Source organism: Haliotis asinina, chromosome 16 (assembly GCF_037392515.1).
Source record: "Haliotis asinina isolate JCU_RB_2024 chromosome 16, JCU_Hal_asi_v2, whole genome shotgun sequence".
NCBI classification, from domain to species: domain Eukaryota; kingdom Metazoa; phylum Mollusca; class Gastropoda; order Lepetellida; family Haliotidae; genus Haliotis; species Haliotis asinina.
In genome coordinates, this window is record NC_090295.1 from 24,251,637 (window position 1) to 24,276,226 (window position 24,590).

General features: G+C 39.2%; 2 protein-coding genes across 2 annotated transcripts; one reads left to right on the forward strand and one right to left on the reverse strand.

Annotated features, from left to right (window-relative positions):
- Window positions 1-2,400: 2,400 nt before the first annotated feature.
- Window positions 2,401-7,303, reverse strand: LOC137267716 (uncharacterized). Its single transcript, XM_067802177.1, has 3 exons — window positions 7,254-7,303; window positions 4,619-4,769; window positions 2,401-3,932 (listed from the first exon to the last, which is right to left on the reverse strand). Exons 1-3 carry the CDS (start codon window positions 7,293-7,295, stop codon window positions 2,401-2,403), a joined length of 1,725 nt encoding a protein of 574 aa, XP_067658278.1. The 5' UTR covers window positions 7,296-7,303.
- A 1,530-nt stretch (window positions 7,304-8,833) lies between these two features.
- LOC137268560 (adaptin ear-binding coat-associated protein 1-like) lies at window positions 8,834-24,339 on the forward strand. The gene is made up of 7 exons (XM_067803128.1): window positions 8,834-8,945; window positions 11,210-11,310; window positions 11,931-12,035; window positions 12,588-12,669; window positions 16,209-16,317; window positions 17,139-17,440; window positions 17,916-24,339. Exons 1-7 carry the CDS (start codon window positions 8,854-8,856, stop codon window positions 17,980-17,982), a joined length of 858 nt encoding a protein of 285 aa, XP_067659229.1. The 5' UTR covers window positions 8,834-8,853; the 3' UTR covers window positions 17,983-24,339.
- Window positions 24,340-24,590: the final 251 nt, after the last annotated feature.

The following is a 24,590-nucleotide window of genomic DNA, read 5'->3' on the forward strand; positions in this document are numbered from 1 at the left end:
CAGCTATATGGCGGCGGTCTGTAAATAATCGAGTCTGGACCAGACAATCCAGTGACCAACAACATGAGCATCGATCTGCGCAACTGGGAACCGATGACATATGTCAACCAAGTCAGTGAGCCAGACCACCCGATCCCGTTAGTCGCCTCTTACGATAAGCTGAGTCGCCTTTTATGGCAAGCATGGGTTGCTGAAGGCCTATTCTACCCCGGGACCTTCACGGGTCTCTGTTGTGAGTGGAAGTAACTGATCGAGATGATCAAGAACAAGTTTGCTTGACATTGGATCATTCAGACAAGTGGGATGTTTATGATGTGATGAGTGCAATAACATCCTGTGGAGTACAAAGTGCAAACTCCCTCAAAGGAACGCCATCAAACAAACACTGTGCATGTCTGGCTGTTGATACTCCCTGAGAAGTTTCGTGGTATCCAGAATTGTATTCTCAAAGAATGAATTGAAATCACTGGCTGGTTGTGTCAGATTATCACTGGTTGAGGAAGAATAACTTCGTCACTAGCCTAGTGGTTGAAGCGTTCGCTCGTCTTACCGGTTTGATTCCCCACATGAAGGGTGTGAAGCCCATTGCTGGTGTCCCCCGCCGTGATATTGCTGGAAATATTGCTAAAAGCAGCGAAAAACTCACTCACTCACAAATCCATACCGTATATTACCGTAGATAAGCCACATTTTAAGGGCCAAAGCAGTCTGTAGATAGGGGTTGTCATATCTGCAGGTTACACTTTCATCAAACATTTTTCAGGTGGTAAGAAAATGAAGTATCGCTTCGCATGAACGAACAGAAGAAAACGATTCTGTCACTGAAGATGTCAAATTAGCAATGAAACATCATTGCACTAACTAGACAAGATTATTTACCTGTTCATTTCTAACTTGTTACCTGCCAGGCATTGCATTATATGCAAAGATTAAGATTACCGTGTGTATTTGCTCATTAACAGAACCGGAAATACATGGCCCATGAAATACAGATGCACGGATATATGTTTATCAATCTCTGGATTGTCTCGGTCATTTACAGACGGCCATCAATGCATTCCAGCTTGAATATCGTTGAGTGCAAAACTACACATATGAAAACAGACAGCATTTTCGGTCTGATCAGTCTTTGCAAGATGTGGCGTTGTCACACCGTCTGTATGTTCTGCTTTGCAAAAAACTTCCACAAAAAAACTACATCGACATAGTGATACTATATATTTACTTCAGCAATTTTCAAGAAACGAATTAAATATAGCATTCAACACATATAGTGGCGGAGAAGCACTGGTTTAGAAGCATTGTTGTGATGATTGGCTTAATGACCTAGGAATTGTGTTCATGACGTTGACATAGTTGTTATGACTTTGGATTATCTTCATGACCTTGACATTTTCTTCATGACCTTCACGTTGTGTACATGATCTGGACATTGTCTGTGTGCTATGTTATGCAAATGACACATTTGTAAACTGTGAATATATCCGTAAAATATGATATTTATGTGTTAGCTAGAGGTCAAAGACATACTGTAAATGCAGAAAAAAAACAAAACCATGCATAAGATTAGAAATGAAAACATAGCGTCCAGATATTCCCTTATAACCGAGTATTCCCTTTTCGGATCTTTAATGGCGCCAGAATTTACAAATATTGTGAAGTTATGAAATGAAAGAATCGTTGATGCTGATTCAGATTCTGTTACGATTGCATGTTATATGCGATACAGATATATTAAATCCAAATTAAAGCTCTGTCTAAACAATACACACGTATATATAGCATAACCAAACAAACTGGTAGATCTTGATCTTCTCCAAGTGCATGAAGAATCATTTGCAATACACAACAGCTTCAGTAATGTCAAATGTTCACTTGATCTTCAACAGTATTCTTTTACCCTGAAACAATGAAAAAGAACAATGAGACATGTAACGTGAAACAGTTGGAATACAATCAGTGTTCGTTTACCACTGTGTTGGTCTGACAAATAATACAAATTAGTTTAGTTTTGATGGCCATGGGCTCATGAGGGAAAAGGATCTCGGAGAAGGATCTCCTCAGCTTCATCTAAGAATTCAAGGTCATTTCCAAAATGGCTATAAGAGTTAGTGAGTTTAATTTCACGCCAAACGCAGCTATATGGAGGCAGTCTGTAAATAACTGAGTCTGAACCAGACAATCCTGTGATCAATAGCATGGCCACTAATCTACCCATATGGGATACCATGAAATGTGTTATTAAAGTCAGCGAGCATGACTACCCGATCCTGTCAGTCGCCTCTTAAGACAAGTTTGGGTTACGGAAGATCAGTGCTGTTCTGACCCAGATCTTCACCGGAGTGTCTTTGTTATAGTGGTGAGGATTATGCATTCTTACTTTATCAAGTGCACACTGACTCAAGTAGGCTCGGAATTGTGCCAGTGGTTTTCATTATGATCTTCACCTTGAGTTTCACCAAGAAGTTTCTTTTTCTTCACTCCAGTTGGATGCAGTGGGGGTTTGTCCATGGTACCCTGAAAGTCTTTAACTTGTTCACCGACTAGGGGTGATTTGGGCAGCATCATGATGGACTGTTCACCCATGGCAGATGGATCCAAAACTTCAGGACAATCTGTGGGAGATGTCTGAGGTTGTGATTGAACATATCCTGGTAAATCCTGCCAGTCCCCTGCCTCCTGCTTTATCGTTCTTGGAGTGTTTCCACTTGAACCTTCTTCACTGATGTCTTGTGTGTCATCTTTGGATTTATTTGAATCTGTTGTTTTGTGTCCTTCAACGCAGATTGATACTGATATCACAAATGAGCCGTTTGTTAAGTCATCTTCTCCAGTCCTCTCTGATTCTTGTATGGACGATCTGTCCCGTTGACCATCATTGTGAGAAAACTCGTCTGATATTTTGTCAGGATAAGGTGCTATCATTTTGTAGGAAGAAGCATAGCTGTCAGTGGCGATTTCATCTCCATCATCATCATCATCATCATCATCATCGACATCACCATCATAATCGTCATCACAATCATTTCGACAAAAATCATTATCATCATGTATATCCAAACCCACACAGCGAGCTGTTAGCCTCTTTATTATCAGGGAATAAGCAGGGTTATTAAACACCCCTCGTGAATCTCCTTCTGCATCGGAAACCACAGACTCTTTCGAAGAAGACACATAAACCTCAGTACCATCAATCAAATCCGCGGTTCCTCCCTTTCGTTCTTCAGGCTCAAAGTTGGTGCCTCTTATGTGCAGATACCGTCTACCATTCGGATAATTCTGCCCACTCACTTTGCTAGATGTGCTCAAATCTTCATGCTCCTTGCCACTATCCTGGGTAATGTGATAGACTTGTTTGTGATCGGCCACCTCCCTACCATGATGTGACCCTTCTGAAGTTCCACCAACGTGACCATGACGTCCCTTCACACGGGCTGCATCATAAGTTTCTTCCACTGAAGCATCTTCACGCCGGGGACTTTTATGTTCCGTCCAGGCTGATTTGCAGTGGCCAAACCTTTTCTGAACCCTTTCATACACCTCCTTGTCAATCTGAGTCACAGTGAGTGAATGTCTCCGTTTGTCCTGACCTTTTGCCTTGAAGAATTTTTCAGAAAAGAGTCCCTTCTTTAATTCACTGATTCCGAGTTCATCAGAGTTTCTTGTTGTTTGGAAGTCAAGATATCTTGACCTTAGGTCAATTGCGTTTTTCCTCGCCTGCATCCTGCAGAGGAGACGATCTATCATCTTCCGCCGACTGTGTTTCCTGCGTCTCTTATGCCTGTGTTTTCTTGTGCGGACTTTCCCTTCACGTTTGTGTCCTACATCGCTCACAGTTTTAGTTTGGGAATTAGGATTGTGGTCCTTCGCACTTATTTTCTTATTTACACCACCCTCTTCTTCTCTAGGAACGTCTTTGCTTTGATTATCTCCTGAGTTTAAAAAATTAAATACTGTTACGAAATAGAATCAGAGCACCGATAAAGAATCTTTATCAAGACGTTCAAGTAGTGTGCGAATTAGTTTCCTAATCATGAAAGCCAGATATTCCTTAAACTTACTAGCCAACTTAATAATTCACAAGTCCAAATGTTGAATGTTTACAAAGGTTTCATCATATGAAGAACATTTTTACAAATTCACTAAAAAGTCGGGTCAGTGATTGTGGCGATTTTGTGGCCCCTCTGGATTTTTCTTAGCCACATCTATACCGCATATGTTACAGTGAACTGTGAATAATCGACTTTGGGTCAGGCTAATAGAATAAGCAACAACGCATGCCACAATCCGCCTGTCCTTACGCACATTTCCCTTACAACACGCACAGACAACCTGGGGAGCAAATGATACAGCTGAAAGCATGGATATGCAAAACATCACGTATGATGATGGAAACAGTAAAGGCATATCATGGTTTGTTATCAGTCATACTTCGATTGTCTTTTTAATATTAGAGAGAGGTTCCATGACAATATGATGAATTTTAATTTTTACTGTTTTTTATTGTCTGCGTTGTATGTTGGTTGGAAAATAGTTATCTTATATTAGGCAAAAACATTATATCATGTCATTAATCTATGTTTTGAAGGATGAAGACTGTATAACATATTTGTCCTACCATCAGCTCGAAGAGAACTGCCATGTCCACGACAAATGTTGGCGCCAATCCTCAGGACTTTCCCAATCATCCAGTATCTGCGCTTCTTTCTCTTTATAGCTCGGGGCAGAAGTGTCTTCGGGCCAGCAGGGCGCCAGCAAGCTCTACACAGCTATTGGGAGAAATAGGCAGCTGTTAGCTACTTATACATCAGGATGAAGAAGATGATAACTGGCACCACTTCAGTGACTCTATATAGCGGCGGTGGGGGTAGCCGCGTGGCTGAAGCGTTCGCTAGTCACGCCGAAGACCAGGGTCCGATTGCGCACATGGGTACAATGTGTGAAGCCCATTTTTGTGTCCTCCGCAATGATTTTTTTAAAATATTTGTCAAAGCGGCGTCGTACAGTCATACTCACGAGTATTACTACTACTACTAGTGCTGCTGCTGCTGCTGCTGCTGCTGCTGCTGCTGCTGCTGCTACTACTACTACTACTACTACTACTACTGATGATACTACTGCTGATACTACTACTACTGCTGCTGCTGCTTCTACTACTACTACTACTACTACTACTACTACAACTACTACTGCTGCTCATTCTACTGCTGATACTACCGCTGCTGCTCATACTACTGCTACTACTACAACTACTACTATTACCGCTACTACTACTACTACTACTACTGCTACTACTACTACTGCTGCTCATTCTACTGCTGATACTACCGCTGCTGCTCATACTACTGCTACTACTACAACTACTACTATTACCGCTACTACAACTACTACTACTACTACTACTACTGCAACTACTACTACTGCTACTACTACTACTACTGATGATACTACTGCTACTACTACTACTACAACTGCTGCTGCTGCTTCTACTACTACTACTACAACTACTACTACTGCTGCTCATTCTACGGCTGATACTACCGCTGCTGCTCATACTACTGCTACTACTACAACTACTACTATTACCGCTACTACAACTACTACTGCTGCTGCTGCTTCTACTACTACTACTACTACTACAACTACTACTGCTGCTCATTCTACTGCTGATACTACCGCTGCTGCTCATACTACTGCTACTACTACAACTACTACTATTACCGCTACTACTACTACTACTACTACTGCTACTACTACTACTGCTGCTCATTCTACTGCTGATACTACCGCTGCTGCTCATACTACTGCTACTACTACAACTACTACTATTACCGCTACTACAACTACTACTACTACTACTACTACTAATACTACTGCAACTACTGCTACTGCTACTACTACTACTACTGATGATACTACTGCTTCTACTACTACTACAACTGCTGCTGCTGCTTCTACTACTACTACTACAACTACTACTACTGCTGCTCATTCTACGGCTGATACTACCGCTGCTGCTCATACTACTGCTACTTCTACTACTACTACTATTACCGCTACTACTACTACTACTACTACTGCTACTACTACTACTGCTGCTCATTCTACTGCTGATACTACCGCTGCTGCTCATACTACTGCTACTACTACAACTACTACTATTACCGCTACTACAACTACTACTACTACTACTACTACTGCAACTACTACTACTGTTACTACTACTACTACTGATGATACTACTGCTTCTACTACTACTACAACTGCTGCTGCTGCTTCTACTACTACTACTACAACTACTACTACTGCTGCTCATTCTACGGCTGATACTACCGCTGCTGCTCATACTACTGCTACTTCTACTACTACTACTTCTACTACTGCTGCTGCTTCTGCTGCTACTACTTCTACTGTTGCTGATACCACTGCTGATACTACTAATACTTATGCTACAAATATTGTTGCTGATGATAACTGAGGTAAAAGACACTTTCATTTATTATTTCAATAGGTACGTCTAGATAAGTCAACCGTGACTAGCGTTGTTACAGTGAAGACGTTAACGTAACTGTTCCTATATTCTAGAAATTATTCAAAAGTAATACAGCCCATATACGTTACGGACCACTCTGTTCTTTCATATTACTATAGGTTACCCATCTTGACATGATCGCATAACAAAAACATGGCATGAGAAATGGTTCCCATGAAGATCCGAGTTTAGAACTGATCTTCATTTGCCCATGTTTGTCGTAAGACTAACGGGATCGGGTGGTCTGGCTCATTGACTTGGTTGACACATGTCATCGAATCCCACATATGTAGATCGATGTTCATGCTGTTGATCACTACATTGTCTGGTCCAGACTCGATTATTTACAGACCACCGCCATACAACTTGATTATTGTTGGGTGTTGTGTAAAACTAAACTCACTCACTCACTCACTCACTTGAGAACTATAATATGACAGATTTAGTTTTGTCTCATGAAATAATCGAGAGGTCTGTAATTTCTTTTGAAAGATAAATTAGCTCAGACAGCCAAATGGCGACAGGATTTGTATGATTCCCAGGAATTTGAGATTGATAATGCGTCGTGTCGTTGAGACTGACATCCAGAGATCGAGGGAAAAGCAAAGCGCCTTTGAGCAGCTTAGCTGGATACTATACAAATTTTGATGATGATGATGATGATGATGATGATGATGATGATGATGATGATGATGATGATGATGATGATGCGGAAACGGACCTGAATGCCAGCACGGATCCATCGTGTGACTTTGCTGGACATCCTCACCCGGGAGACTGGAGATAGAAAAGGTTTATTTCAAATCGCACAAAACGAAGATAAGGAACATGTCAGTGTGTTTTAAAAGATGCGTCCTAGCTATTTAGGCACTCGATTAGCAGTCAGCCTTTGCCGCTATAAAGTGTTACAACATCAATAATCAGCTTCAGACCTTTATTAACATCGTGTAATTTGCCTTTAATAAGCATTTGATAATGAAACATACCTCTACCACTTGAATGTCATTTTCATACATGAATCCCGTTAAGTTCCATCCGATTCCATTGTGCAGTCATGGATGTACGGAAACAAGAGAAACAATGAGGTGACGTCACAATCGGACACCATCCTCAAGTCAGTTGAACCAAATTCCCTGTCGCAAAGATGTCACATTTTAAACAATGCATAACATACGTTATCCTGTCTGTATTTTATCTCTTGATGTGATGTGTATCGGTGCGATGAGTCAAAAAAAGAAATAAATAATGATAACATGATATTTATTGTCGTAAATAGATGACGTTAAACACAGCTTTGGTAACGTCACACACAAACGTCAGTAAGCGGTGACGTCACATTATGACATAAAGTTATGACTGAGTATGTTTTAAGCCACTTTTAGCCATATGTCACTAATATCACTACTGGCTAAATTTATGAGTTGTTTTGGCTTCTTAAATGAGAAGAACAAAATGTTTGTTGTATAGTTGTTTGTTTTGCATTTGTTTTGTGATATTTAAAGTTGGAATTTTAAGTATACACGACGTACGTTTTGTTCAGAGCTTGAGAACAATATTTTGTGAGTGTTAACTGTTTAACATAACAAATGTTTGGTGACTTGGAGGAAAGAGAAAGGATAACTTTAAACACATAAAGAACAGAGCATACACACTGAACAAAAAGTTTCAAAAGACCTGATTACTAAGCAAGTTAAAAGACATTCCCTCACCCCGAGACCACATTTTTACAAAAAACTTAAATTTAGATATACAAAAAATAGTTCAAAATTAACAACGGCAATTATGTTGATCAATGTCGACAGCTGACTTGGTAAATATCCTATAAAATGCAATTTCTGACAATAAAAACAGCAATCTAAATTTACCACTCGATCCAATATTATATGATGCATATATGTCCCTTTAATTGTGGTTTATCCTCAGTTCATCTGTCGATATTTTCCCACATTTTGATTCCCGTGAACAGTTACTTTACACGATAAAAACGATGAAGATAATAAATGAAATTTGGTATATGACACCGACTCGCCATGTGTCCGATTAGATGGTGTGGAGTCGGATGAGATGAACGCATTATCATAATTACTGCTGTGATCCAAACATTCGTAAAAATAACAGTTAAAACGAAATATTTAAATGAAATGGAATCTTTGTCACCGTTAGTAAGCAAATCAATAAATTAAGTGGCATGTCACGCCCCCTTTTGCTCCCCTCGTTGAACCGTTACAAGAAAACCAGTCAACTTCCATTATATGGATAAACGAGTTTACGTAAATCTCCACAAGTAAAGCTAGCTCACATTCCACATCATCGCATCCAACATGTCGAATGCCGAGTATGAGAGTGTGTTGTGTGTCAAAAATGAAGTGTTCGTGTACAGAATACCACCAAGAACCTCCAACAGAGGACACAGGTTTGTTTTCTTAGCAATTCTCGACCCGCTTGTCAAATGTGAACGTATCTCGAAGCTCTTTCGCTCCGACCATGTGATTGAGACCGGCCCGTGGAAGGTTGTAATCAAAATGGGGAGTTTCTATGGAAATACAATGTGTGTTTCTTAGGTATAATGATAACATAATTTTGAGTCCCCTTTTATTACCGAAATGATAAAGAAGTAAGCTGCAAACTCTACAAGTAACTCGGCCTCGAAACATTCTGAAAATGTGACACCCTGTCAGTGTGCTGCATATAATTAGTCATACTAAGCCTAAGAGCCAGATTCAACGATGGCATGTATGATGTTTAGCTTTTCCCACCATTTTGAAACGCGTTCCGTGTGAAGTCTCTTTCTCAGGAATTATGACACTTTATTTGCCAATAAACCTTCAAATGATGAAACACAATGAAAGTTTCTTTGTTTGACACCAAGCATAGATCTAGCAATGTCTTTTCTGCTGCATGTGGGTGGTGTGTAAGAAAGTCAGTCTACATCTGACAATCCATTGATGGATGATCAGTATCAATCTATGCAGTTTAGGAGACAGTGAAATGAATGAGCCGTTTCAGTGATCCTGAGGGCTATAGCTCATTTTCATGACTTTATCATCTAATCAGTTTGTGCTTTTATGATATACCCTATTTGGATATTCTCGCTGGAATGACAGTAGGGCAATCTCACGTAAAATTATTGAAACTGACGACAAGGGTTTGATTTCCCCATATTGGTGTCCCCACTGTGATATTGCTAGAATATTGCCCAAAGCAACATGGCACTTAACCTACTCACTCCCTGGAACTGTCCTAGCCTTAAACATGTTAAACTCTAAGAGAGGTATTTCGTTTAATAATGAATGGGGTGGTCAGTCTTGCTGACTTAGTAGACACATGTCATCATATTCCAGTTGTGTAGATCACTGCTCAAGTTGTTTATTTGTGTCTGTATGAATTAAGATATTGATTTTTGTTAGCATATGATGATGTGCATGATGTTGATCAATAAAAAGATAATTGAGAGCCATTACTTTGATGTAGCAAGTTTTTTTTATGACCAAATGTCCCGATGTCAACTATTAAAATCAATAAATAGACCTTATTGTTAGAAGAACTTAAAAACGCAAAGATTTTAGAAATAAGAATGTAAGAAAGTAGAAAAAGCAGGTGAAGAGATTTTCTTCCCTCTTGGCTCACCAAACTTAGCCCTTAGAATCATTGCAGAACCAAGAAACACTTGCTGAATTAAGCTTGGATTTATGGTATTGATTTGCCAACAACAAATATGACAAGTATAGGTGTATCAGTTAATGTACTAACTGTGCACACAGCTGATTGTGACTGAAGATAAACAGTTTCCCGCTCCATGCCACAGTGAGAAGATTTCTGCTGACACTGTCATGATATTGGTGGAATGTTTGTAAATGTGGTGCAAGCAGTATTCACTAAGAATATAAATAAGGGTTTTCTACAGAGACGAACAGCTGTTGACATGGTTGCAGATAAATATGAGTCATGATTATTCATTATGTAAGACATTATTAGGGCGCAGGTTTATGCAAAGCTGCCTGCTCCACATTTCATGGCCCTGTTTCTGTTACCTGCAAATATGTGGGTAATTTCAACCTAACCATAAACAGGATGTGTTTGTGATGGTTTGTTTTTGGTTCTTTTTTATTTGTCATTAACTTCCTGATTTAGGATTTGAAGAAGTGACTTATAATAGACTGATAACAGGATCAGTGCTGAGGAAGAGGCTTTATTGTGTCGTTGAATATTAATGTTTTGAATGCAGTGTCACAATGGTATTACCTTTCTGTCAGGCCTAGATTTTCGAAGCTAGTCAGGGCCTAGATTTTCCAAGCTCTCTTAGTGCTAACACTAAGAGAGCTTCGAAAATATAGGCCCAGGTCTCCATATTGAAGCTTGATTGTGTAAGTCAATGTGATTTTATGCCGCTTTTAGCAATATCCCAGCAATATCATGGCAGTGCACACTTGTAGGGAAGCCTACTGGTTAAAGAGTTTATCACATCAAAGACACAGATTCAATGTCTCATTTGGGTACAATGTGTGAAGTCCATTTGTGGTGTCCCAGATATTGTTAAACATGGGTAAAAGTGATGTGTAACCAAAGTCACTCATCTACATAAAGGGACAGTCAGATAGCCTAGTTTTGATTTCTTGGGTGATGATCATGATTGTGTAACAGAACAAACATCATCTTGTATGTTCTTTGGACTTGCAGAGCTGCGGACTGGAAATTGGATCAGCCAGACTGGACTGGGCGACTCAGGGTTGTGGCAAAGGGCAAGGCCCTGTCCATTAAGCTAGAAGATAAAAATTCAGGTAAATCTTGGGGCAAATTTTATATTTCTTTGTTAGAATTCCTGGCTAGTAAACAAAATTCAGGATTTCTTATCCTGTAAATCCCTGTGCCGTGTAGGGGATTGGTGTAACATATGATATTATGTACAGCATTATCAGTAGTAAATGTGTGAGCTTGAGTTATATACCTCTCATGCAAACTAGAATGCATTGCTTGACCAGGTTGAAGATTGTGTAGCTACACAAGATATGGGCACAGCTCAAATGGAAATTGCCTTTTTATTTTATGACAAGCTTTCTTCTCTTCATTTAGAGACCCATGAAGATCCATGAACTGATCTTCAGTAAGCCATGCTTCATTTTGAGTAGAGATTGACAGGATTGTGTTAGTCTTGCTGACTTAGTTGACACATGTTATCGTATCCCAATTATGTAGATCACTGCTTATGATGTTGATCACTGGATTGTCTGGTCCAAATTTGTTCACTTAGAAACAACTGCCATATAGCTGGAATATTGTAAACTCACTCACTTCAGTTTAAACAGATCACTGGACATCCTAATGACACACAGTGTCTTTGTCCTTGTTTGTTGGCCAATGCCATCTTTGTTATTTCCTATCCTTTGCTTTCCTTATTTAGGTGAGCTGTTTGCAGAATGTCCCATCACTGCATACCCGAGCATTGCAGTGGAGGCAGTAATGGACTCCAGTCGGTACTTCGTCCTCATGATCAAGGATGACCAAGGTAAAACAACACAGATATGGTTGGCCATCCTCACAGATTTGTCTTTTCATGACGTTATTAAACACAAACATAGCCGAATTCAAACAGATGGTCCCATTTCTGGTGTCTCCATGATATTGCTGGAATATTGTTAAAAGGCAGTGTTAACTAAACTCACTCATATAAATATAGGAAAGTATAGATTACTTGCTTATTTTCATATACATAGTTCAGCTGGGGAAAATATTTCTTTCTTAGGGTAACAATGGCATTGCATTTATATTTATTGAAATTATTCTGCTTTATCAGAGTAAATGTGTTTGTTTATTCTCATTGTCCTGACTGTGTGGTGGAACAAAGGTATTTAATACTGACTAGTTAACGCATGTTAAAATCATTCAAAGTATTTCATCAGGCTTCATGGCAGCTGGAGATTGGTGCTAAATTATCTCACCCTTGAGACATTGTATTGATTGTGATGTGTCTGTTATAAGATGTGTGGTAAATATGATTATGTAACAGGTACAAAACTTTTGTTTTGTCATAGAAAGCTAAACCGTATTACTGTTGCAGGTCGTAGTGCGTTCATTGGAATTGGCTTTCAAGACCGTGCTGATTCCTTTGACCTCAATGTCTCGCTTCAGGATCACTTCAAGTAAGTAAACTGGCATCTTGAAAGTTTGATGCAAGTTTTATGAGTGCTATTATTTATGGTTTTGGCTTTTTTAGTCACAAATAATTTTATTAAAAACAAACACAACTACCTTACCCTCTTTCATATTGTACACATTATTAAGTTCAGATTAAACTGATCCCATGAAGGTCCAAATAGAGCTGGTCGTTGTCAACCCATGCTTGTTGGCAGCTTGATTGAGTGGCCAGGTTTGCTGACTTGGTATCATTCAGACCCATTAAGACAAGGCGTCTCATGGTTGGTTGCATCTGTGTATTGTAGGCTGTACCCTCGATTCAGAAAATATTATCACCCATGTATGAGTGTTGACATGTAGTATGTGATCCTTTATTTCATCACTATTCATTTAATCAATACCCCACATGGGTACAATGTGTGAGGCCCAGCGTGATATCGATGGAATATTGCTAAAAGCGTCATAAAACCAAACTCACTCACTCATTTAATCAGTAATATTTAAATTTAAATATTTATCTAGGTGATCTGATAAAAGTAATATTTCAACAGAAACTGTGACCAGGAGTTGGATGCTTATATAGGAAACTATATTACTGGCAATGGCTATGAACATCACACTGATCGTGCAAATGATGAACTGCCTTGTGCTTTAACAACTGCAGATATTACGAGGGGATGTCAATAAGTTTTGAGCCTTGAGCATTTTTCATACCTAGGTGTCAAAGTCTATGGTACGACATTGAACCTTGGGGTGTAGCTGATGTGATATATAAGTTTTGGTATCCTAGTCTCAGATGTTATTGAACAGCTCACATTGACAGAAAGAGAACCCCTCACGGCAGTGAAAATGGATAAAATTGAGTATAGAGCAGTAATTAAGTTTGTAGTTCTTGAAGGAAACTCGGCAAAGAACATTGAAGAAAGGCTTTCAGCAGTTTATCGGAAGTCTTCCCCTTCATCTGCTACCATCAAATGATGGGTCAATGATTTTAAGCATGGTAGAGAGAGTCTTGAAGATGACCCCCGTCCAGGTCTCCCAACAACAAGCACTAGTCAGGAAAACATTGACAGAATGCATAGACTTATGCTGGAAAATCGTTGAATCACACTCCATGAGTAAGAGGAGACCACAGGCATTTCACACGGATCCATCGAGACAATTCTTCATGAACATCTCGTCATGTCTAAGGTGTGTGCAAGATGGGTGCCAAGATTGCTTACAGATGTAATGAAGCAAACAATGGTCACCATAAGCAGCTCCATGCTAACCAGATACAACAAGAATCCAGAAGATTTTCACTTTAGGCTAGTAACCTGTGATGAAACCTGGATCCACCTATATGATGCTGAGAGCAAACAAGAATCCATGGAATGGAAACATGTCACTTCTCCCAGGACGAAAAAGTTCAAAGCCTCCAGATCAGTGCAGAAAGTAATGGCGACAGTCTTCTGGGATAGCAAAGGCGTCATCCACATAGATTACTTACCAAAAGGAAGAAGAATGAATGGGGAATATTACGCTAACTTGTTGAGGCAAGTGCGACAGTCAATCAAGGAGAAGAGCCGGGGCAAGATCAGACGTGGTATTCTTCTACATCAAGACAATGCTCCTGTACACACCTCTCGCGTTGCAGCCGCTGCTGTCCAGGAATGCGGGTACGAAATCTTGCCGCATCCCCCCTACTCTCCAGACCTGGCACCAAGTGATTACCATCTGTTCCCAAATCTCAAGAAACACTTGCATGGTCGTAGATTTCAGGATGATAATGGGCTTATTGCTGCTACTGAGGCTTGGTTTGAGGACCAAAATGGCACTTTCTACAGAGATGGCATCAGCGACTGGCAGAAAAGATGGAACAAGTGTCTTGGCTCACGAGGGGACTATGTTGAAAAATAAATGTGGTTCAAGAAAATTTCAAGAAAGTGTTCCACATGGTTAACCGAAATAAAGTACTTTATCTTCTTTTAAGAAATTGTTTCCATGGAAAACTATTTTAGTGTTCTTCAACATTTATCTGACAAAATGAAGTCTGCTGTAGTTGCTGGTGCAGGGAGGAAACTATTGGGTTATTGTGATTGTTTGATTGTTCATTTGGTGTTAGACAAGGATGTCCACTTTGTCCCTTATTGTTCTCCATATTTATCAAAATGTTAACCAGGCCATTCATTGATTGGGTAACCAGCAGGGCCCAATTAATTAGTGTGCTATTTTTATCTGCAAATTAGGAGGTCTGTGTTTTGTAAGTCTGTGTTATGGGAGTAAACCGCTGACTCGGTTGATGTCATCCCATCATAGGCCTACATTAAATGCTCATGACATGAATCACTGGAGTATCTTTCTCAGACTCATTAATATACAGACAGTAGTTACACAGCTTTATTGTTCCTGAGAGCTCATGTTTTGCGAATATAATTGGACAGAGCAGAGCCTTTGATCATCTGAATACACTGTATTTTGCAATAGCTTGTCATCTTGATCGACCCTTTGATACTGAACTTAACAATCCTGAATCAAAAATATTATTTTGCCTTTTAGGTTTTTGATTCCAGTCTTCCATCAGGCGTTGTATGTTTGTAGTGACTGTTACACCTCAAGATAGATAGATAGATAGGATATTTATATAGCGCACATATCCACGCACTAGTGCATGCTCAAGGCGCTGGTATTTTCCCCTCGATCACTGGATGTCAATCTCAACAGCACATCGTATTTCAATCTCAACTCCCTGCTGCCACCAGGCGCACCGAGTTTATTGTGACTCTCATCCTAACGAGGTACCCAAATGACAGTTGGGTGGACTGGGACACATAGTCACAGCACTTTGTCCAAGTTTACTGCACGTTGCTGTACCCGCAACCAGGTGTATGCACGTGTTCATGTGGCCCCTATCTGGTCATATACCAACGGATTCGTGGGTTCTTTTAAGTGCACAGGGTTGTGTACTGTACACTAGGGGTTGTGACAACACTGAAAGAGTTTGCACACAAAGTTGACTCCAAGGTTTTTACACTTGGTCACAGGTGGGCTCGATCCCGAAACCGAACCTCTCTGGATCACTAGCCTGGCGCCTTAAACAGCTCGCACACCATGCCATGATTGATCTATACTATTTATTACCAAGGCCCCATGAGGTGTAACTGTCAAGTTTGCTGATTGGATTGTCTCAGCTGTCACGTTTTTTTGGTCATGTGGTTTACTGAAGACCGTTCATGTTGCTGGTTGTGTGTTTGGAGTTGCAGAACAATATTGAGTAATAACAGCTTCCATCAGCTTAACCGACGTAGGGCTCATTTAGAGCTTCTCATTAAGACACACTGGATCTGAACCACTCCACAAAGCAGTGTTAATGAGAGCTTGCTAAGACAAGGTGACTTAGTTTGTGTGGGGGATTGGCAACTTGGTTCATAGAATGTAGTCAATCCTTATCATTTCACTTTGGATCTCTACCAATTGTGCTCATCCTGTTTTTCATGAGAGAGACTCAGACTTGTTCATATCTGATGATGAAGTGGTTCCATTTCTTTGTTGCTTTCATCTGCAGATGGCTAAAGCAAGAAGCTGAGGCTGAGAAGAGTGCAGCATCTTTTGACAGTGGACCTAAGCTGGATCTTGGCTTCAAGGAAGGGCAGACCATTACACTCAATATTGGGGTAAGTGATATATTAGCACCATCCAGAAGTCATGGAGAGAGTGAAATGTAATTGCATCCGCTATTGTTTCAGACAGTCATGGAGATTCGAGTTGTTATCTCAGCTGAGGCGCATGGCAGTGTTGTGGGCAGAATTAAATCTCTTAATTGTCATGGTTTTCTGGTCAAGGTCTTCATAATAAATGATTGGATACCCCTCTTAATTAGTAATTGTAAATGTCTCCAGTCAGAGTCTCATGTCAGTCTTAGCTCTCCTTCAGTATCAGTCCAAGATGCCATCTTTGTACTGAGTTATGAGTCTTATCAAAATTTCATCTGGATCCTTTTGTTGAAACATTTGGAAATAGAATACAGAGAGCCAGTGTGAAAAATAGCTACGAAAGTTGCTGGCCCACAAAATAATTCACAAGCTTTAAATGCAGAAACTAAGCATAAGATTACCCAAATAGATGAGAATGAGATATTATCATGACACAGGTTCATCATTAAGGTGCTGTTATGTTCTATGTTTTTGTCAGGCCCCAATCTTTACCAGGCCATAATGATTTAAAAGCATCTGAAAACTTAATAACTCAGAGAGAGTCATATATTTATAAAACGATCCTATGAAATTTCACTAGCCATTCGGGTCTGTGACTATGGCAGTCTACTGGTCTGACTGGATCTTTACTAACCATGGGCATGTGGGCCAGTGTCTATTTCACACACTGCAGAGAGCTCCTCAAAATGTTTGTGATGTATAAGTTATCTGCAGGTAAAACTGTCTGCCACTGCCATCATTTCTTTTCCTCACATATCAACCCTACTCTACCAACATTACAGTCAAAGAAAGATGGTGCTACCAAGGCCAGACCAAGAGCAAAAGCGGGAGGTGCAATAGGATTACTCCCTCCGCCGCCAGGGGGAATCAAGCTTCCACCACCAGGTGGCGCCAGTGTACAGCCACCACCACAGGCAGCACAGCCTGTGGCCCAGCCCGTCAGTCAGCCAGCCAGTCAGAGTGGAACTCAGAACCTGGACCTGTTGTTAGACCTGGGGGTTGCACCATCGTCTGCACCTTCACAACCTGTACAGCCCACGCAAAAGGCCGTGCCTGACTTGTGGGGGGACTTCACAAGTGCAGAGTAGGGATACTTATGACAATTTGTAGGGTAGACAATTAGAATTAATCTTCAGTAACCCATGCTTGTCATAAGAGACGACTAGTTGGTACTATCACAGTCATGTGTTGTGATGCTCATGAATATAGTGATATATGTGGTCTGACAAAAGGAAATGTACACTATATTAATGGTGACTACAAAGGCACACATTTTAGTGGTGTCTTATATAATGGTTATCATTGTTGTGGTGTTTACTTCATTTGTCATGTGGTGTGTTGTGTTCATTCAAATCTGTTCAACTTAATCTAACAGTTTTAACTGAAAAAAAGAAGCTTAGTGGCATTCGATGAAGGTAGGCACAATTATTTAAGTATCATGCCAAGTTCAAGTTTACTGAAAAGACATTCACTCATACTTTACAGTGATAATGGTAGAAAAGATTGTCATCATCCATGTGAAAAATTGTTATTAATATCAACCTGATTTTTTGTTCCAGTGGTGGACAGAGTCAAAACAGTAATTCCAGCAGTGAGGGAGGAGGCGGACCTTGGGTCCAGTTTTGATGACAGTAAAGAGTTACTTCCCTTTTCCCAATCCATTGTATATATGAAGAGAATTGGTGGTCATTGGAACGTCCACCAGCAGTGTAGCATTCACGTCCAGTGAAGACATCACAGAGTCACACAACATCATCAACATAGCTGTACATAGCAGATGTATATTTCCCATCGTTATTAGCATCATCAGTGTGGAAGGCAGATTGTGTAGGGTCTGCAGCAAATGGTAGAAATCTACAAAATCATCACCATGTATTAGGTAATCTAAGACATTTCCTTACACTTTTCTCTGCACAGTTTCCATTAATCTATTACACATCTGTTTATGACACTTTAGTGTAGGTAGGAGTTTGTGGATTGATTTCAATGATGGGACATATGAATGAGGAAATAGTTAGGATTCTTAGCTAGGTTTCTAATGGCCTTGACCTTGAGGGTCTTGTGCCACATTCTTTCTATGTCCATGTTGTGCTGTATAGGTTAGTATATGATAGAACATGCTGATAGGATCCTGTAAAAGGCACTGATAGTTTTATGTTCGGAAATCTGAACTTTATGTGACTTATCAACATTATTTTATTTTTGTGATCCAAATTTTTTATGTCAAGTTTTCTGAGTTGGATAAAAATTACCTTTCCATATTTCAAATTTGAATTTCAGATTTTCGTGATAATTCGAATTAAAACTGTTCTTTTCTGACATTCTGATGTTTCTGAATTCATAACAAGTTATCCAACATCATTTATGAAATGGGCTGATGTGGTCCTTCATGCAATCTAAGTTTGACACTACTTTTGTTTGTTTAATTTTGTAAAGGTTGACGTTTCAGTTTTTCAGATTTCATGTTTGACTTCACAATGATCAATGGAATTTGAAAAACAGAAAGTACATAGATTCTTATAAGCACCATAGTGCAGTTTGAATACAGAGATGTAGGTTTATATACCCTTTAGACTTGGTGTTGTAAGTCTGTATCTTCTTGACACTCAGGGTGGTGGGGTAGCCTAGTGATTAAAGCGTTCACCCCTCACAGCGAAGACTTGGGTTCAGTTCCCCACATGGGTACAATGTGTGAAGCCCCCAGCCATGACATTGCTTGAATATTGATAAAACTTATTGAAACACTTCTAGACACTCACAAGTAATTCAGATAATTATCACGCATTTTAAGAACTTGTTTCAACTGGACTGTTTCTTTTATCTTTCCATAAGTTGAAGCTCCATTTGATCTTGGTGCTAGTTTTATATTGTTTCCACCTGTAGTCGAGGTTCATGCTATCGACCACCAGTTTGTATTTTGTTTGAATCATTTCCTCTGCATAAACATGTTTAGCCATTTCAAATATAGGGGTGGGCTTCAAAACTATGTCAGGTGTGTACACTGTCACATTGGGGAGTTTGTGGCACAAATACAAGCATGTCAAACTTGTGGTTGATACCAAGAGCACAATAAATCTTTCCAATCAATGAATGACTCAAAGTCACTTACCAGATCTTGATTTTAGCAAGCTTTGTGTAGAGAGGGCGACCTGCTCTGCAGGCAAGATTATCTTGAAAAATGCTTCATGGGGAATGGTGTATTCATCAGGTTTCAAGACTGAAATGTGACAGTATTCAAAACCAAATAAAAACATAACAGTGTTTAAAAATAACAAAAATATTCATCATTTCAATATTTCCACATCGTAATATTTTTATGTGTATTTGTAGCGTATGACTTTTTATGATTATGAGTTGTGGCAGCTTGTTACAGAAGCTTCTGTCAAATATATCTGAAAAATATTTCTGATAGCAGCAATTGAGTTGTGTATTCCACACAACTGTGTTTATGAATATTATTTGTTTCATGCTTGAAAAGAGTGACATTGAATCATTTGTCATTCAAGGGATAATGTATATATACAGACTTAAATCAGATTTTCATTTGCATATATTGTTTAAAATACAAACAGTTGTATCAAGTACAATCCAGTACAATATATTAGAGACAGAATATGATTTAGGTCTGCTATGTGAAGGCTAATGTGTTGACAGATGTTTATGTGGGTCAACAGTTATGTCCGTTTAGTTTGCCAGAAGCTATGATCATATCTTCAAATCATAGTTCGTTATGATTATGATTTCAGGTTTTTCAGCTCCATACACATTGATTTCCAAGTGTGAGCCAAGTCACACAGTTGGACATTTGTAATCTGCTGCATCTTGTCTCATGAATCTAACCATCTGATGATTTGTGCAATCCAATACTTTGTTCAAGGGCTTTTTGTTAATTTATTTTCAATGAAAAGTTGAATGTGTAGGCAGTCTGTCCATACTACTTTCTTATAACTACTCATCGACACGTCAACCAGACGGGAAAATATTCACCCTCTGTTGGTATGGAAGCTCATGTAAACAAACTCAAACCGTAAATTCTGGCAGGAATAGCAGGAAATATATTTTGTTTAATTTTTTCCTCTTCCAGTACAGTATGTAATATTAAATGTCGTTTTTGTAAAATAAGAAAGAAGGGCATGGCTGATGGGTATGCTGGTCTTCATAGTGAGAGATCTGAATAAAATAATTAAGGCCCTGATCTGTACATTATGTTTTCAGTTGCACATGTACATTTTATTGATCGAAAATATGTTGGGATGTTTTATGATCGTTTCAGGACAGTAAAAAAATCTTCAAAATTTAAATTTTATGTATGCAGTTTTGTTTTGTTCTGTCCATTTATGTCATGCATGTAAAAAGACATATTCATGTTAAATGAATTACAAATATTTTGTTCTAAATAGGCATTGTTTATAGCCCACTAGAAGTTTACATGCAACATACGAAAATTATTTTATAATATAGCTCTCAGCATTTCTTTTTGATCATATTTTTCTTGAGATTTCTCAGATATTTCCTACAAGGTACATTATCTTTCTTTCAACTTTCAGTGTTTTTATTTCTTGTTTTGGGAGGGGGTGGGGTTGGGGGGGAGTGGAGGGGGTGTTATGGCATCTACCTGAAGATATGGACATGAAAAAAAATTCAAATGACTGTAAGCTGAATAATTACTCTTGATAACTGAAACCTAAAATTTATCTTTAAACATGCTGAAGGGATGAAACCACAGGGGACCAGCCTGTGTTTTTCAGTTGCAGCCGTGTTTGATTCTGTGTAGGTATCTTGATAAAGCTGTATTGAGTTTAAGGAGGATATTTGTAGCCAAAACACTGAGGTCACAACCAGTGATACAAGATTGAGAGAACTGGTTTTGAGTTAAATTAAAGTTTGGTTTTGTAGTTTTGGGGCCATTGGTTGGTGGCCCTGTTGAGTGAATGCACTCAAATCTGCTTAGCAGAATCGCTTCCCTTGCTTGTCAGAGCTCGTATTCATGAATTGTGAGTGAGTTTAGTTTTACGCCACACTCAGCAATATTACAGCTATATGGCGGCGGTCTGTAAATAATCGAGTCTGGACCAGACAATCCAGTGATCAACAACATGAGCATCGATCTGCGCAATTGGGAACCGATGACATGTGTCAACCAAGTCAGCGAGCCTGACCACCCGATCCCGTTAGTCGCCTCTTACGACAAGCTTAGTCGCCTTTTATGGCAAGCATGGGTTGCTGAAGGCCTATTCTACCCCGGGACCTTCACGGTCTCGTATTCATGAAAGCATGAAAGCAAACTAACATTGATATATAAAAAGTCAAATTGTGTATTTGATTTCTCAAATTGTTACAATATGGGTATGAGTGAATTTTACTTTCTGTAGCCCAAATTTTGTTCCTGTCATGGATAAAGTTACTGCATCTTGGCTATCTTTGTGATTATATTAAGAGCTGTATATTTATGTTTCATTTGTAAATATATTATAAATATTGTAAGAATATGAATTATCATTAACTGCTGTGACTATGTATATTGCTTCTGTTTTGCTATATTTTTTAGAGACACAGGTTTTTATTAAATCGATGAAGTACTCCTTTTTGTGTAAATGAACATTTTCTTATGGTAAAATGGATGAAAAGCATTGATTGAAAGTTAATTCATTGTGATTTCTTTCTGTCTGATCATGACCAAGATTCAGTATCTCACTCTGTATTGAGTCAGAGTAAGGTATCTGATATGTCTGATCTTTGAACAGATTCAAAACATTGCTGCATTTTATTGACTGTTCACTTTGGAATGAATGGTTTTATGTTCAAGCTGGTTCTCACACAACAGAAAATGTTTACCCAGTGGGATATGTCATGTGTCTATTAACCTTCCACCTCACAGGCAGCTTGGATTAACTGGGTGAATGATAGTCAGACTCTGTGTTAGCACTTTGGGCATGTGCCCTGTACATGGAAGGCTTGTATTATAAATTCACAATTATTATCATTACTCAAGAATACTTTCGGTACCTCTTACCAATATTTAACCCTTACCAGTGTTTACAAAAACACCAGTTCACAGAGTTCCTTCATCTAAACAGAATACTGGAGTATTTGTGAGTGCAGGATTTAACAACAATCAGACAAACTAACAAGAGTCCAGGATGCAAAGGGCCACGAGAAGTTACTTGGGTCTGTGGCCATCTTGATGGCTAATTTAATGGTCGGTTTGGTATGTTGTTTAACTTGGCACTTGGCAATATCCCAGCTTCATGATGGTGGTCTGTAAATAATCCTGTGCGAACACACAATCTAGTGATCAACATTATGAGCATCATTCTATGTAGTTGGGACGCGATAACATGTGTCAACCAAGTAAACCAGACCACCAGATCCTCTTACTAACTTATAATAAGATTATCTCAGCACAATCTCATAACACAAGCATGGTTCTTGAAGACCAATACCAACCTGAATCTGAAGGGTCAACTAGTATCTTTAATGACATTAAATGAGTGATATGGTATACCCTAGAAAAGAGTGACACAGATATTTGTCAAGGGGCTGGGTTTATGCTATAATCTGGACTCTGGAGATGTTTCTTCCACCGCAATCAGACTCACAGATGTTGTTGAAGGTTGTCCAGAGGGTTTTTGATTTTGATGGTAAGATGTGAAAGACAATAAAATGCAGCAAAGTACTTGCTAAGTAGAATCACATTCCATGTACATTATGTTGTAATTGTCACCATGATCGTGGGGGATGTAGATATTTCTGTTTAAAGATGTTTGTTTTGAAACGTGAGAAATTGTCAGTTATAGCCGGAAAATGGAAAACGGGTCTCATTTCTGGAGTAAATCGTTTCCCAGGTGTTTCTCGGTACAGTTACGCTTTTAATTTACATATATAAGTTGAAAATATTCTTCATTTTGTTTCGTTAATCTTTATGCCAACAGTTTAATGTAATCGCCCGGAGCTGTCACTTGGTGTTTGGAGATTATGCGCTTTAGAAGATGTCTTGTTATTATTGTGTATGCAAAAGGCCACTAGAAATATTACACTTGTATTTGGATTATCCCAGTATGTGAGTGAAGACATTTACTCGTTTTGTGAAATGTAGCATACGTATCAAAAATAGATCGAACAGTTCTTCATACAGTAAACATGTATGTAATGAACATGCTTTCAAAGAAGTGACGACTGTAACAAAGTGCCATGGACACTTGCTGTAAATTTTGATCCAAATATGTGTAACAAATAATAGTTATAATGAAGTTAAAGTAGCGACCCATTCGGTGGCAGTGGGCTAGCCCAATGTTTAAAGCGTTCGCTTGTCACGCTGAAGACACGGGGTTCGATTCTCCACATGGGTTCAACGCGTGAAGCCTATGTCTGGCGTGGCCAGCTGTAATACTGCTGAAGTATTGCTACAGGAGGCATAAAAACCACACTGGCTAGAATGACGCATATTCATGGTATTCTGAGTACATCACTACTGATCAATCGTTCTTGTCGGTATTTTATCATCATATAAATATGTGTCATAGCACACGATTTGCTTCCTACAGACAAACCTTGAACCTATTCCACGTGTCTTCTGCTGAAAATAGCCGAAAGGTTTATAAAACCACGCTCTTCATCCAAAGTTTACCGGGAATGACCGATAAACTTTATGATAACAAATATTGGAAATCAAATGAGCAAGAAGTATATTTCTTATGGCCTGGTTATTATCAGTTATTAAATTCATTAGGGATACACCAAAGCTGATGGATGATATATGCAGCGTATGTTGTGTTGTGTATGTAAAGAGGTTTAAGGTCAAGAAGTTTAAGGTAGGTACTTACGCATAATTGTGTAATGTGTAATGGTGTCATAGAAGCAAAGCCAAAGGATTGGTGCCACTGTTTGACGGCTGGCTCACTCAGCTCCTGTCGAGATACCGATTGTTTCCCGGACAGCATGATAAGTTTAGTGGCCAATATCAAGATAAACCATTTCACAGGACCAATTTTGTTGTGCTTTGTTGTGGAAATGACTATGTGTAAGTAAAGCCGAATTTGCTTAACTTGATAAATAGACCCGTGAAGATGCCGGTTAGAATGGGTCTTCAGTAGCCCATGCTTGTCCTAAGGGTGCGACTAACTTGATGGGGTGGTCTCGCTGACTTGGCTGACACATGTCGTTGTATCCCAGTCGCGTAAGTCGATGCCCATGCCGTTGATCACTGGATTGTCTCTATATTGTTGTTTATTACT